Below are 14,645 nucleotides of genomic sequence, written 5' to 3'. Positions count from 1 at the left end.
AGGACTCCTGGTAACTGAAACAGTGCTGGGCATCTTTGAGTTAATATTTTGGATCTGATCATTTCTGCAGTCTCTGGGAGTATTTATTGTTTAGTCTCTAAGTCGAGTCTGGCTCTGTGACTCCATGGACCATATCCTGCCAGAAACCTCTGTCCATGGGATTTCCCAGGTAAGAATACTGGAATGGTTGCCATTGCCTTCTCTAGGGGATCTTCTGACCCAGGGATTGAATGCACATCTCCTGCATTGCAGGCAAATTCTTTACCACTGAGTCACTAGGGAAGCCCTTCTGGGAGGATCACTATAGGTTATTTTCTCAGACAGACATTTAGTCACAGTGGCTTGACTTTTCATGTGTTTACTGATTTTTTTTGTCTTTATCTACTGGTGTGTTTCTTTTGTGTGGGATTAAAAAAAACCGTTTGTAGTCATATTTTTTTTTTTAAGAAAAACTTTATTTTTACTTATTTATTTATTTGGGATCTTAGTTCCCTGACCAGGGATCGAACTCATGTCCCTGCAGTGGAAGCGCAGAGCCCAATCACACTCACTAGACTGCCAAGGATTTCCCCTATGTGTGACTTTTTAACCATTTAAAAAATCGAAGCATAGTTACTTTACAGTGTTGTGTGCTTACTGATTTTTGATGATAAGAAAATTGTTAGTAATTTTCCAGACAATTAGGGCACCGTTGGTGGAGATGGAAAGCTGGGAAGAGATTTCAGCAGTGTTAGGAAATAGAAATTAATAAATTACTGAAGCAAATGAACAACACCACAGTAGTGTTAAAAATGCCCACTGTGAGTGGTTAAGACTCCACCTTTCAATACAGGGAACATGGGTTTGATCCCTGTTCAGGGAATTAAGATCCAACATGTGGCACAAGGCAGCCAAAAATAAATAAATAAACACATTTTTTAAAAAAATCAAGGGGGTTCCCTGGTGGCTCAGTGGTAAAGAATCTGCGTGCCGATGGAGGAGACGTGGGTTCGATCCCTGGTCCGGGAAGATGCCACATGACACAGAGCAGCTGGGGTGGTGTGCCGCCACTGTTGAGCCTGTGCTCCAGAGCCTAGGGGCCACAAATCCTGAGCCCACGTGCTGCAACTACAGAAGCCCATGCACGCTTGAGCCTGGGCACCACGAAAAGAGAAGCCACCGCAATGAGATGCTGGCCTAAGGCAGCTAGAGAGTAGCCCTCACTCGCCACAGCTAGAGGAAAGCCCGAGCAGCAGTGAAGACCCAGCACAGCCAAAAGTAAATAGTTTTTAAAAAATCAAGAAAACTATTTATTGTGAGATACAAGGGTGGCAGATGGTAGCCCCTCAAGACTGAATTGATCCTCCCCTCTCCACAGAATGTTCAAGAAGTATTCTAGTATTATTTGGCTTTGATTTGACACCCCAATGAGTACCCAGTGGAGCGCAAACACCCATGTCTCATCACTTCAGGCCTCATTGTAAGGTTTAGACTCTGCAGTTGTTTGAATGTGTGAAATCAGATATCATGACCTGACACCAGTTATCACGAACAAGCTTTACATAAAATGAGACTCATAGCCCCTTGTGCCATTGTCTCTGTCTCATTCTCAGAGAATCTGATGTCACGTAAAAGACACCCAAAGCTCTAATGTGTGAAAATAATTTCCAGGATAGAAGAGCTGGAGTTGACTTTTCAAAAGCGTTGAAGAAAGTCGGCATTAATCCTAGTTTGGTGACTGAGAATGGATGTCCAGTTTTGAAGCGCCTCCTTTGGTCCCATGTTGAGGTGAAGATATGGAAGAGGGGTGTATCCTTGGCTACACTTTATTTTTGTCATTTTTAAAAGTTGGAGTATAATTGTTGTACAATATTATATAGGTTACATATGTACAATAATGTACATGTGCAAAATAGTCACAACTTTTAAAGGTTATTCTCCATTTATAGTTATTATAAAATATTGGCTACATTCCCCATGTTGTCCAGTATATCCTTTTAGCTTATTTTACATGTAATAGTTTGTGTCTCTTACTCCTCTATCCCTATACTGCTCCAACCCCTACAGATAACCTACTAATTTGTTCTCTGTATCAGAGTTGTTTCTTTTCTGTTATATTCACTAACTTGTCTATATATATAGTGTCTACACACACACATACACACACGTACACACAATACATCTTTATCCATTCATCTTTTGATGGACACTTTGCTTGCTTCCATGTCTTGACAATTGTAAATAATGCTGCTAAGAACACTGGGGTGCGTGTATCTTTTTGAATTAGAGTTTTTGTTTTCTACATACATACTCAAAAGTGGAATTGCTAGGTCATGTGGTAGCCCTATTTTTAGTTTTCCGAGAAACTTCCATGCTGTTTTTCCAGTGTTCAGCCAGAGTTTAAACAGAGCTAGTGAGCACTGCTATATACATCGTGCAGGCACGTGGCTGCTTATTTAATTTTGGGTGGGTACTGGCTACCAGGTGCTAAGGATGTAACGCTGAATCAGGTCCAGCCGCCACTACCGCTGAGGGGTCTACAAGTCTGTGGGGGAGATAAAGAGGTGATTTCAACTCTGATGTATGAAAGCCATGTGAGAATAATGGCAGGTAACATTACTGAGTATTCCATGTGTGCTAGGGACCAGGCAAGGTCAGGGACCTTTGGTTCCTTCTCAAGGGCTCTAGATTATATTCTAAGCCATGTCCTGGGAGCTGCCTTATAGACACTGCCAGATGGAGGAAGTTAACAAGCATGGCATAAGGTGCCACTAGACACTGCCAGATGGAGGAAGTTAACAACAAGCTGGCCAGACAGTAGCCATGGCATAAGGTGCCACAGTTCTGAGAAGTGGCCTCAAGAACTAGAAAAAAATCCACTCTGGAACTGAAGATTGAAGTGAAGTGAAGTCGCTCAGTCATGTCCGACTCTTTGTGACCCCATGGACAGTAGCCTACCAGGCTCCGCCGTCCATGGGATTTTCCAGGCAAGAATACTGGAGTGGGCTGCCATTTCCTTCTCCAGGGGATTTTCCCAACCCAGGGATTGAACCTGGGTCTCCTGTATTGCAGACGGACGCTTTACTGTTTGAGCCACCAGGGAAGCCCCAGTTGAAGATTAACTGTACCTAAAACAATCAAGATGATGCTGGTCAGACCACTGATGACCAATTTCAAGAAGACAGTCAGAGCCGACTGGGCTGTTTCTTCCTGTAGCCCCCTCCCTCTATCTATAAAAGCTCTTGTCCCCAGATTGTCAGGGGGGAGTTGGCCTCTGGACAGGCATCAGCACCTCCTCCCACCTCCACTATTGCTGGCGTCGAAAATAAAGCAAACCTTCCTTTTCACTCCTCTGGCCTCTTTATTGACTTTTTTTTTTTTTCCCATTCCCCTCCCCCTCTTTATTGACTTTTGAGTGGTGAGCAGCTGGACCCTGCGTTCAGCAACAGATTTTTGCACTCTGCTAACGTTTAGACTACTAACTCCAGCATCAGATAGGGTGAGGGGATTAGGAGGGCTTCCTAGAGCCCTGAGTGAGGTATTTTATAGGCTCTCTTCTGTGGTTTGACATGTTTGTTTTTAGTATTTATTTATTTAATTTTTTGGCTGCATCGCGTCTTAGTTACATGTGGACTCTAGTTACTTGACCAGGGATCAAACCCAGGTCCCCCACATTGGGAGTGTGGAGTCTTAGCCACTGGGGCACCAGGGAAGTCCCTGATGTCATTTTAGGTGGCATTTTAGAGGACAAAAGAGCTGATTGTAGTTTGCATAACAACAAATATTAGGTGACTACCATATGTCCCAGGCTGTTTTGAGGATTGGCCATCACCCAAGATGTTGTTCCTGCCCTTTTGGAGCTGGAAATCTGCTGAGGGAATCAGGGCAGTTGGACCTGAGATGCCCGTCAGGGGTGGTTAGTGCTCTGAAGAACTTACGAGCAGGGCACGGAGACAGTGTATAAGGAGGTGCCGAATCAGATAGGAAGACCTTTGCACCTCTCTGAGGAATGTAGTTCCTCTACAAATATTCAAATGACTCTGGAAAGATGGACAGTGTTTTCCTCCTGAGTCATACAGGATATGAAAATACCTCTTGACATAAAAACCCAAATCGTTGCCTATAAGAAATGCCCAAGATAAAGAATTATGGAGACAGAGCCCTACAAGAGAAGGGAAGCGTGTTTCAGCTGAAGTTCTTGGCAGAAAGTTCCACTGTGTGTTGATGAAGTAACCTCTGGGTAGTAACTGAGGCCCAGGGCCGTGCAGAAATCATGGTGCTCTCTGGCTGACCTCATCTCCTAGGAGAACTGTCCCAACTCAGACACCCCGAGCCTGGAGAACAGACCTGGGAAAAGCTTGCCTTTCCTTGATTGCCTGTTCCCAGCCATCTGCCTCCTGGCTTCTCTCCAGTGGTTTTGGCAGAACTCTAATTAGACCCCAAAGGTCTCGGAAATTCACAATGCCCACTTGTAAAATGAAGGCATTTTATTGTCTTCTATTTGTCTTCACAACAGATTATGAAAAAGATAAAATGATCTCTGAAATTTCTGGCAGCTAGAGATGTTATAAAAATGTAATGCATCATTAGAGCAATTACTGTTGATTATTAGTGATGATAATGGGATGTATTATGTGGGCATTATACATCCATTTATCCCAAAGAGGCCTAGGTCTTTGTAGAATGCAGAAAAATTTCACACTGTACATATCTTGGAGGAATTTATAACCTAATAGCAGGGTGGAAACAATTATACATAATCAAAAGAAACAGCTACAACTAAACCCAATAATGTGTCATGTACTCATAAATAATTTTTAAAAAGAAATGCTAGAACTAAGCATAATAATGTATTCTACGCTTAAAAACAATTGTGAAAGAAATTGAGTGATTTGGGGATTGTGGTATATGGTTACAAAATGTCTTAATTTTCTTAGAGTCCTTCAACTTAAAGAGGAAGGGGGAAAATAGAAGAAGAAAAAATTGCCGTATATAAATCTGTAACTCACATGGAGTGAAAACCATGGCATAAATTCGCACATTAATCTTTTAGAAGTTCCCCCAAATATGTTTACTGATTCTCTTCCAATCTATTCTCTTATACTTATTTTTAAGCTTTAATTTCATGTTTTGGTTACCTTTTGCCAATAACCAAATCAAAGTTACTTACTGATAAAGGATGTTTCTCCAAGGGATCCTCTGCGTGTCAGGGTAACTTCTAAGAATGTGGAGTCTTCATCCACAATGTAATACTGTTTCTCCAATGCAATCCAAGCCCAGGAGAGGTGGAAAGGTTGATTCGTCAGCTTATTTCCTCCTGTAATTGACAGGGGTCAAAGAGGTGCTAGATGAACTATTGGATGAAAAAATATGAATGACCAAAGTTTGCATTTTACTTCTGAAGTCGAGTTTTTAAAAATAAGTGCTCATTTTTATATAGAGAGGAAAAGAGCTTTGCTTTTTTTTTTTTTTTTTACAGTGCGAAGAGCACCATTTAGAGCCCTGTTTCCCCTGCTTGGTGTGGGATTATTACTGTGGGTCTGTTCCTGAAAGGCCTAAGGCACCAGAATTCTAAAGGGCTTCCCTGGTGGCTCAGTTTGTAAAGAATCTGCCTGCAGTGCAGGAGACCTGGGTTTCAATCCCTGGGTTGGGAAGATTCCCTGAAGGGAATGGCAACCCACTCGAGTGCTCTTGCCTGGAAAATCTCAAGGACAGAGGATCCTGGCAGGCTACAGTCTATGCGCTCACAGGAGTCTGATATGACTTAGCGACTAAACTACTACTAAAACTAGGTAGCTTAGTTTTATTTTTTAAAAGATTTTTTTTGGTGTGGACCATTTTTAAAGTCTTCACTGAATTTGCTACAATATTGCCTCTGTTTTGTTTTGGAATTTTGGCTGCAAGGCATGTGGGATCACAGCTCCCTGACCAAGGACTGAACCTGTTCCTCCTGCACTGGAAGGTGAAGTCTTAACCACTGGACCGCCAGGGAAGTCCCAAGCTTGGTAGTTTTAAATTCAATTCATTTGACACCTCCATCCTTCCCTTGCTGCCTCCCTTGTCTGCTTCCTTTCTCCATGCCTCTTTGCTTGGCTTTCTTCCTCTGCCCTCTGACCTACTACTTTGTATTATTTGTGTATCCATTTGCTTGCACACTGGTCTAGAAGTTTCTTGAAGACAGTGCCCACTTTATATTTTCTTATTTTGTCACTCTAGAAACCGAGTACTGCGTCTTGAACTCGGATGTGTAAAAGTCTAACAATTATGCAAGTAGAGGGCAGCAGACAAGGCTATAAGGTCTCTCTCTGAGGTCTCTGTTGATGGTCAGCCTTACTGGCGAAGTGGAATGTGTACATTATAGAAGATTCAACAAACTAAGATCATGGCAACCGGTCCCATCACTTCATGGCAAATAGATGGGAGAACAATGGAAAGAGTTACTTTATTTTCTTGGCCTCCAAAATCACTGCAGATGGTGACTGCTGCCACAAAATAAGAAGACACTTGCCCCTTGGAAGAAAAGTTATGACAAACCTAGACAGCATTTTAAAAAGCAGAGACATCACTTTGCCAACAAAGGCCCATATTTGTCAAAGTTATGGTTTTTCCAGTAGTCATGTACAGATGTGAGAGTTGGACCATAAAGAAGGCTGAGTGCCAAAAAATTAATGCTTAAAATTAATTAATTGTGGTGTTGGAGAAGACTCTTGAGAGTCCCTCGGACCTCAAGGAGATCCAACCAGTCCATCCTAAAGGAAATCAGTCCTGAATATTCACTGGAAGGACTGGTGCTGAAGCTGAAGGTTCAATACTTTGGCCACCTGATGAGAAGAACTGACTCATTTGAAAAGACCCTGATGCTGGGAAAGATTGAAGGCGGGAGGAGAAGGGGATGACAGAGGATGAGACTGTTGGATGGCAACACTGACTAGATGGACATGAGTTTGAGCAAGCTCCGGGAATTGGTGATGGACAGGGAAGCCTGGTGTGCTGCAGTCCATGGGGTTGCAAAGAACTGGACAAGACTGAGTAACTGAACTGAATGTTCTAAAAAGAGAATGTAAGCTCATAATAGGCGATAGGGGTAAAGAGGGAGGAACAGGCACCCTCCATGTGCCAGGCACTGAGCTAGGCAGTATAGTTTGCAAACAAAAAAGAAAAAGCGGAGGTAAACAAGATGAAGGAGACAGGAGTCAGTGAACAGGCACTGACCAGACCCACTAGGACAAGGAAAGCGCCTGGGTGAACAAAAGGTGAATTTTGGAAAAGAAATTATTGTAAAAGCAATAATTAAAATAATAATGGAGAAAAACAACCAAATGTGGAATTTATAGTTTGCTGAGTTTGAAAGGCATAATACATTTATGTTTCACAATGCTATCTTATTAGGTTGAAGAAAAGGAATCATACAGTAAGCATTTTATCTAAACACTGTATTCAGGAATATTTCATTTTGATATAAATGATTTACTAATTCTTTCAAAAATGCAATGATTTAAAAATTAAAATGAAGCTTTAAAACCCCAAAGAAGAGATTATACATGCCTGAAGACAACTGTGAAAATGTGTTTAATGAAAGCAGATGCCCAAGTAGGCAAAATCAAATCCTGAAGGATAAAGCAGCAGCCGTTGCCAAATGTTAGTGGTTTATGACCCTGAACGTGGAAAAAGATTTAACTGAATAGGATATTTGATCTTAAATATTTAATAATTACCCAATGAAACTGTAATATTACATATACTTGTGTTTCTACTACTCCATTGCCATTTTCAAATAGCTTCATTGTCATAAGCATTTAGCTTCTACGGCTACCTGCCTAACAGAACTTGATAAAGTATTTGAACTCCATAAACACCTATTCATCATACATTTGGAAATAATACCTATAACTAACGATTGTCACAAAGTGTCAGTTAATGTCATTAGTCATTTGGAAAATGCTTCGTGGTGCCTCCTTGGGAGGAATTGTGCTCCTGCGGATTGTGACTTGATGTATACAGCTCCGGCTGTATGTCCACAGATTGTAAATAGAATGGGTTTTTAAAATAGAGTTATACATTCAGGGAAAAGAGAGTAACTTGGGATAAAAGAATTAGAAAATTGGGTAAGAGAAAAAGTCAAATTGCATATCAGACAGATCACCATTTTCAGCCCCTGTCTATCTCCCTTTGACCTTGGAGCTGTAGGTGGCAATTTAAGAAATGTGCTTTGTTAGCTGAAAGATGCCATGTCCCCTTCCAGCACAAGAATATCGATTACTTCACTCCTATTTCTTTCATGCAATTCACTTCTATTCGCTGATTCCTTGGCCTGCCTGGTTTTCTCCCTTTCAGTTCAGTTCAGTTGCTCAGTCGTGTCCGATTCTTTGCGACCCCATGAATCGCAGCACACCAGGCCTTCCTGTCCATCACCATCTCCCAGAGTTTACTCAGACTCAGGTCCATCAAGTCCGTGATGCCATCCAGCCATCTCATCCTCTGTTGTCCCCTTCTCCTCCTGCCCCCAATCTCATCCATACATGACCACAGGAAAAACCATAGCCTTGACTAGACGGACCTTAGTCGGCAAAGTAATGTCTCTGCTTTTGAATATGCTATCTAGGTTGGTCATAACTTTTCTTTCAAGGAGTAAGCGTCTTTTAATTTCATGGCTGCAGTCACCATCTGCAGTGATTTTGGAGCCCAAAAACATAAAGTCTGACACTGTGTCCACTGTTTACCGTCTATTTCCCATGAAGTGATGGGACCGGATGCTATGAGCTTCATTTCCTCCCTTTGCCGCTGCTAAGTCGCTTCAGTCGTGTTCGACTCTGTGAGACCCCATAGACGGCGGCCCACCAGGCTCCCCCATCCCTGGGATTCTCCAGGCAAGAACACTGGAGTGGGGTGCCATTTCCTTCTCCAATGCATGAAAGTGAAAAGTGAAAGTGAAGTCGCTCAGCTGTGTCCGACTCCTAGCGACCCCATGGACTGCAGCCCACCAGGCTCCTCTGTCCATGGGATTCTCCAGGCAAGAGTACTGGAGTGGGGTACCATTGCCTTCTCCGTTTCTCCCTTTAGTGGGTGCAAATACTCATGTTCTGGGACTGGGAAGGATAACTGTCTCCTCTTGAAATTTCCAGCTGCAAAGGTTCATGCCCATTCTTTTTGAGAAATGATTGGCTGTTTTGTGTATGCTCACATCAGGTTTTTCAGAAAAGAGTCGGCAGGGATAACCCAGAGCAGACAGATAAGCTATCGGCAGCCATGGCTCTCGCTATGTTCTCCTAAGGTCAGCAAGCTTCCTTCCATGCAATGCTTCTAAATCCCCTTCTTCAGTCTTTGGAAATTTGGGGGTAGGTGATGGAGGAAGAGATCTTTGTGCTCACTTGCTGGGCAGTTGTGAGCCACAGAGGGTGGCAGGTTTAATGTGTTCTAAAAAGAGATATTTGGTATATTCTTTTTGGAGATGTCCCCAAACTGTTTTGATGCTATATTTGGCTCTCCATTTCAAAGACTATGAACCCAACATGTTACTGCTATGGATAACAATACAAGTATTCTGTGCCCTCTGCCTCCTTCTTAGAGTTTTTCCAATATAAACTCAGTGGAAGCAGTGTGAAAAAAATACAGACCACGAGCTTTTCTTAGATTCTTTTGTATGCTTCAATGGGGCCATCACTATATTCTGCTTTTGGCACAAAATAAAATTACCCCCCAAATTCTCACAGCAAGACTTTAGATAAGAATAGTAGTAAATTTTGAAAAGTTTCTGTTTGTTAATTATATGATTACACAAATCTACATACGTCATAAAAAGATACAGACCCAGTATATCAATGTCAATTTCCTATTTTCCAATTATTAATAGTATGAAAGTAGAAATAAAGTGATTGCATGACCAGCTGCAATGCCGTTTCTGTTTGGGAGTTGGGGTTCCATATGGCTTAAGTGGAAGAGAAAACATCGTGCCTTTCTTCTCTAGAGTGTACAGGATTCAAGGAAGATATGAAACATACTGTTCATTCCAGAGAATGTAATGTAATATAGTATAGTGTAGTGTAATGTAATGTAATACAATGTAAAATAATATAGCAACTTCCTATTTGGTGATCAGAGTAATCATTCTCATATTTGGATACAATCTAGATAGATCCATACAAATCTAACCTCATGTATTGAACTAGAAAATCTTTTCTTCTAAATTTATCTCATGCTATTTTCTTTTCCCTCCCCATTGGAGGCAAACACTATATTTGATTACTATGCTTTAAGTCAGGGGTGTTAGGGGTCTTTGTTCCCTCAACAATCTAGCAATTTAAATAAGTTGCCCTCTCCAGAGTTCTGATTTATCATTATCAAGGAGACACTTGTGACAAATTCCAGTTCCACCCACCAGACTAATGGGAGTGTGGAGGCAGCAAGAGGGATCATGGCCCTCAGTATCCTGGAGAGCCAGTAGGTGCCTGACTAGGTAGGTACCACATCCAGGCGTATTTCATTTTCATGTTTCTTTATTACTGACTGTGTGAAACAAACAATTTATCTTATTTCTAAAATGTTTATTTGGCATTATCTTAACACAATTTTTCTTTCAGAGATTCTTCCCTCTGTGTTGAGATTGCGATGAGGATCAAATGAGATAATGGATGTGGAAGCTTTGGAAAAGTTTGAATTTCACTCAACGCAGCCTGGCAGGAATCTGAGTGGGCAGAGAGCCTCCTCCATGGGCAGAGGTCACGGAGGAAGAAGAATTCAGGCAGTAAGCTGGCCAGCTGGGCAGGTGGTCCTATTAGATCAAACCACAGGAAATGCTTCTTTTCTTCAGATCAAAAATGTCAGCAATTTTGTGTAGCTCAGCTTGACACGTAGCAAGGTGTCAGGATGCAGTGAGAAGACAGCTGGGCTCAGGGGAAGGAGACGGAGGCTGTGGTCTTAGGGGCACCACTAACTAGAGGTAGTCCTGGAGGAGATGCTTCCCTCTCAAGACCCCATTTCTTCTCTCAAATGAATATGTGGAATTAGAACCTTTCCTATCCAGTTTTAACCTTTCATGATTTTTCTGCTTTACCTTATTAGCTGGTACCATCACAGCTATAGAGAAAACATATTAACTTATTATGTTCCAGTTTGGACAAGCAATAACATTACTAGTCTAAGCTGGTGTAACTTGATACATTAAATGTGAGCGGTTAGCTCTCCTGAGCCCTAAGCACAGACAAGGCGAAGGAAGCCTCTGGAAGGCACACAGACTATCTGGGCACAGAAGTGCACTGGCTTATCTAGAGGCATGATCATCACCCCAGCTGCGTATTATAACCCGGTCCTTTCATATCTATTACCTCACATGAAAATCCAATCAACAGCAACCTTGAAGAGGAGAGGGCACACTTGATATTATACAAATGAATCACCTGCTTGACAAATGAAGTACTTATGATTCGGTAACTACGCCTCACTCGAGGTCACAGAGCAAGTCAATAAATTAAAAAAAAATAGGAAAAGTTCTCTGCAATCTGGATCCTCTCCACCTCTCTATTCTCTCCTACTCTCTTGCTGCCTTGGAATGCATAAGCTAACTATATACTAAGCTATGTGCAGCGTGCCAAACTCATGGTGCTGTTTCTGAGTTCAGCTCTGAAAACTCTTATTCATCCTTCAAAGCCCAGATTGGGCATTACTTCTTGATGAAACTTCCCTGGGCGATCTCTCATCTCTGCCCCTTGGCAGTGCCTCTCCTGGTACTGCAGTTAATTGTTCCATGTCTGACTCTCTTTCTATTGTATATCTGGAGTTGACTGCTTGTGGCTTTTCATAATGCAGTCCCTACCACATAGCATGGTGGTTTGGTGGTTTAATCACTAAGTTGTGTCTGACTCTTGTGACCCCCAAGTACTGTAGCCTCCCAGGCTTCTCTGTCCATGGGATTCTCTAGGTGAGAATATTGGAGTGGGTTGCCATTTCCTTCTCCAAGCACATAGTATAGTTCCCAGCAATTAATTGGGACTCAATAAATATTTATTGAATGGCTAAACAACCAAACTAATCAAAAAGATCACATGGACCACGGGCTTGTCTAACTGAATGAAGCTATGAGCCATGCCATGTAGGGCCAACCAAGATGGACAGGTCATGGTGGAGAGTTCTGACAAAACGAGGTCCACTGGAGAAGGGAATGGCAAACCACTTCAGTATTCTTGCCTTGAGAACCCCGTGAACAGCATGAAAAGGCAAAAAGATATGACACTGAAAGATGAGTTCCCCAGGTCGGGAGGTGCCCAATATGCTACTGGAGAAGACTGGAGAAATGACTCCAGAAAGAATGAAGACAGGGAGCCAAACCAAGGACAACGCTCAGCTGTGAATGTGACCGGTGATGGAAATAAAGTCCGATGCTGTAAAGAACAATATTGCATAGCAACCTGGAAGGTTAGATCCAAGAGTCAAGGGGAATTGAAAGTGGCCAAACAGGAGATGGCAAGAGTAAACATCAACATTTTAAGAATCAGCAAACTAAAATGGACTGGAATGGGCAAATTTAATTCAGATGACCATTATATCTACTACTGTGGGCAGGAATCCCTTAGAAAAAATGGAGTAGCCATCATAGTCAGCAAAAGAGTCTGAAATGCAATACTTGGGAGCAGTCTCAAAAAAGACAGAATGATCTCTGTTTGTTTCCAAGGCAAACCATTCAATATCACAGTAATCCAAGTCTATGCCCTTACCAGTAATGATGAAGGAGCTGAAGTTGAACGGTTCCATGAAGACCTACAAGACCTTCTAGAACTAACCCCCCAAATGATGTCCTTTTCATTATAGGGAACTGGAATGCAAAAGTAGGAAGTCAAGAGGTACTTGGAATAACAGGCAAATTTGGCCTTGGAGTACCAAACAAAGCAGGGCAAAGGCTAACAGAGTTTTGCCAAGAGAATGCACTTATCATAGTAAACACCCTCTTCCAACAACATAAGAGAAGACTCTACATATGGATATCACCAGATGGTCAATACTGAAATCAGATTGATTATATTCTTTGCAGCTGAAGATGGAGAAGCTCTATACAGTCAGCAAAAACAATATCAGGAGCTGACTGTACATCAGTTCATGAAGTCCTCATTGACTTACAGACTTACATGGAAGAAAATAGGGGAAACTGCTAGACCATTCAGGTATGACCTAAGTCAAATCCCTTACGATTATACAGTGGAAGTGACATATATTCAAGAGATTAGATCTGATAGACAGAGTGCCTGAAGAACTATGGATGGAGGTTTATGACATTATACAGGAGGCAGTTATCAAGACGATCCCCAAGAAAAAGAAATGCAAAAAGGCAAAATGGTCGTCTGAGGAGGTTTTACAAATAGCTAAGAGAAGAAGAGAAATGAAAGGCAAAGGAGAAAAGGAAATATATAACCACTTGAATGCAGAGTTCCAAAGAATAGCAAGGAGAGATAAGAAAGCTTTCCTGAGTGATCAATGCAAAGAGACAGAGGAAAACAATAGAATGGGAAAAACTCCGTCTATGGGGTCGCACAGAGTCAGACACGAATGAAGCGACTTAGCAGCAGCAGCAGCAGCAGCAGCAGAGATCTTGCCAAAGAAATTGTCAAGTGATACCAAGGGAACATTTCATGTAAGGATGGGCACAATAAAGGACAGAAATGGCATGGACCTAACAGAAGCAGAAGATATTAAGAAGATGTGGCAAGGATACACAGAAGAACTATACAAAAAAGATCTTAATCACCCAGATAACCATGATGGTGTGATCACTCACCTAGAGCCAGACATCCTGGAATGCAAAGTCAAGAGGGCAATAGGAAGCACCACTCTGAACAAAGCTAGTGGAGGTGATGGAATTCCAGGTGAACTATTTCAAATCCTTAACGACGATGCTATGAAAGTGTTGCACTCAATATGCCAGCAAATTTGGACAACTCAGCAGTGGCCACAGGACTGGAATTCCAATCCCAAAGAAAGGCAATGCCAAAGAATATTCAAACTACTGCACAATTGCACTCATCTCACACAGTAGCAAAGTAATGCTCAAAATTCTCCAAGCTAGGCTTCACTAATACATGAACTGAGAACTTCCAGATGTTCAAGATGGATTTAGAAAAGGCAGAGGAACCAGGGATCAAATTGCCAACGTCTGTTGGATCATAGAAAAAGCAAGAGTTAAAAAAAATCTACTTCTGCTTTATTGACTACACCAAAGCCTTTGACTGTGTAGATTGCAACAAACTGTAGAAAATTCTTTGAGAGATGGGAATACCAGATCACTTTACCAGCCTCTTGAGATATCTGTATGCAGGTCAGGAAGCAACAGTTACAACTGGACATGGAACAACAGACTGGTTCCAAATAGGAAAAAGAGTACATCAAGGTTGTATATTGTCTCCCTGTTTATTTAACTTCTATGCAGAGTACATCATGAGAAAGGCTGGGCTGGAAGAAGCACAAGCTTGTCCCGGAATCAAGATTGCCAGGAGAAATATTAATAACCTCAGATATGCAGATGACACCACCGTTATGGCAGAGAGTGAAGAGGAACTCAAAAGCCTCTTGATGAAAGTGAAAGAGGAGAGTGAAAAAGTTGGCTTAAAGCTCAACATTCAGAAAACGAAGATCATGGCATCTGGTCCCATCACTTCATGGCAAATAGATGGAGAAACAGTGGA

At 41.9% G+C, this 14,645-nt stretch overlaps 1 protein-coding gene across 1 annotated transcript in view; it reads right to left on the bottom strand.

Moving 5' to 3' along the window:
- Positions 1-14,645, bottom strand: part of FREM3 (FRAS1 related extracellular matrix 3) — a 112,527-nt gene that overhangs the window by 49,576 nt on the left and 48,306 nt on the right. Inside the window, 1 exon segment of the mRNA XM_004017521.6 lies at positions 5,150-5,296. Within this exon segment, the coding sequence (XP_004017570.3) occupies positions 5,150-5,296 (147 nt within the window).

Source organism: Ovis aries, chromosome 17, assembly GCF_016772045.2.
Source record: "Ovis aries strain OAR_USU_Benz2616 breed Rambouillet chromosome 17, ARS-UI_Ramb_v3.0, whole genome shotgun sequence".
In the NCBI taxonomy this organism is placed as follows: domain Eukaryota; kingdom Metazoa; phylum Chordata; class Mammalia; order Artiodactyla; family Bovidae; genus Ovis; species Ovis aries.
This window is presented reverse-complemented; position numbering and strand designations above follow the sequence as displayed.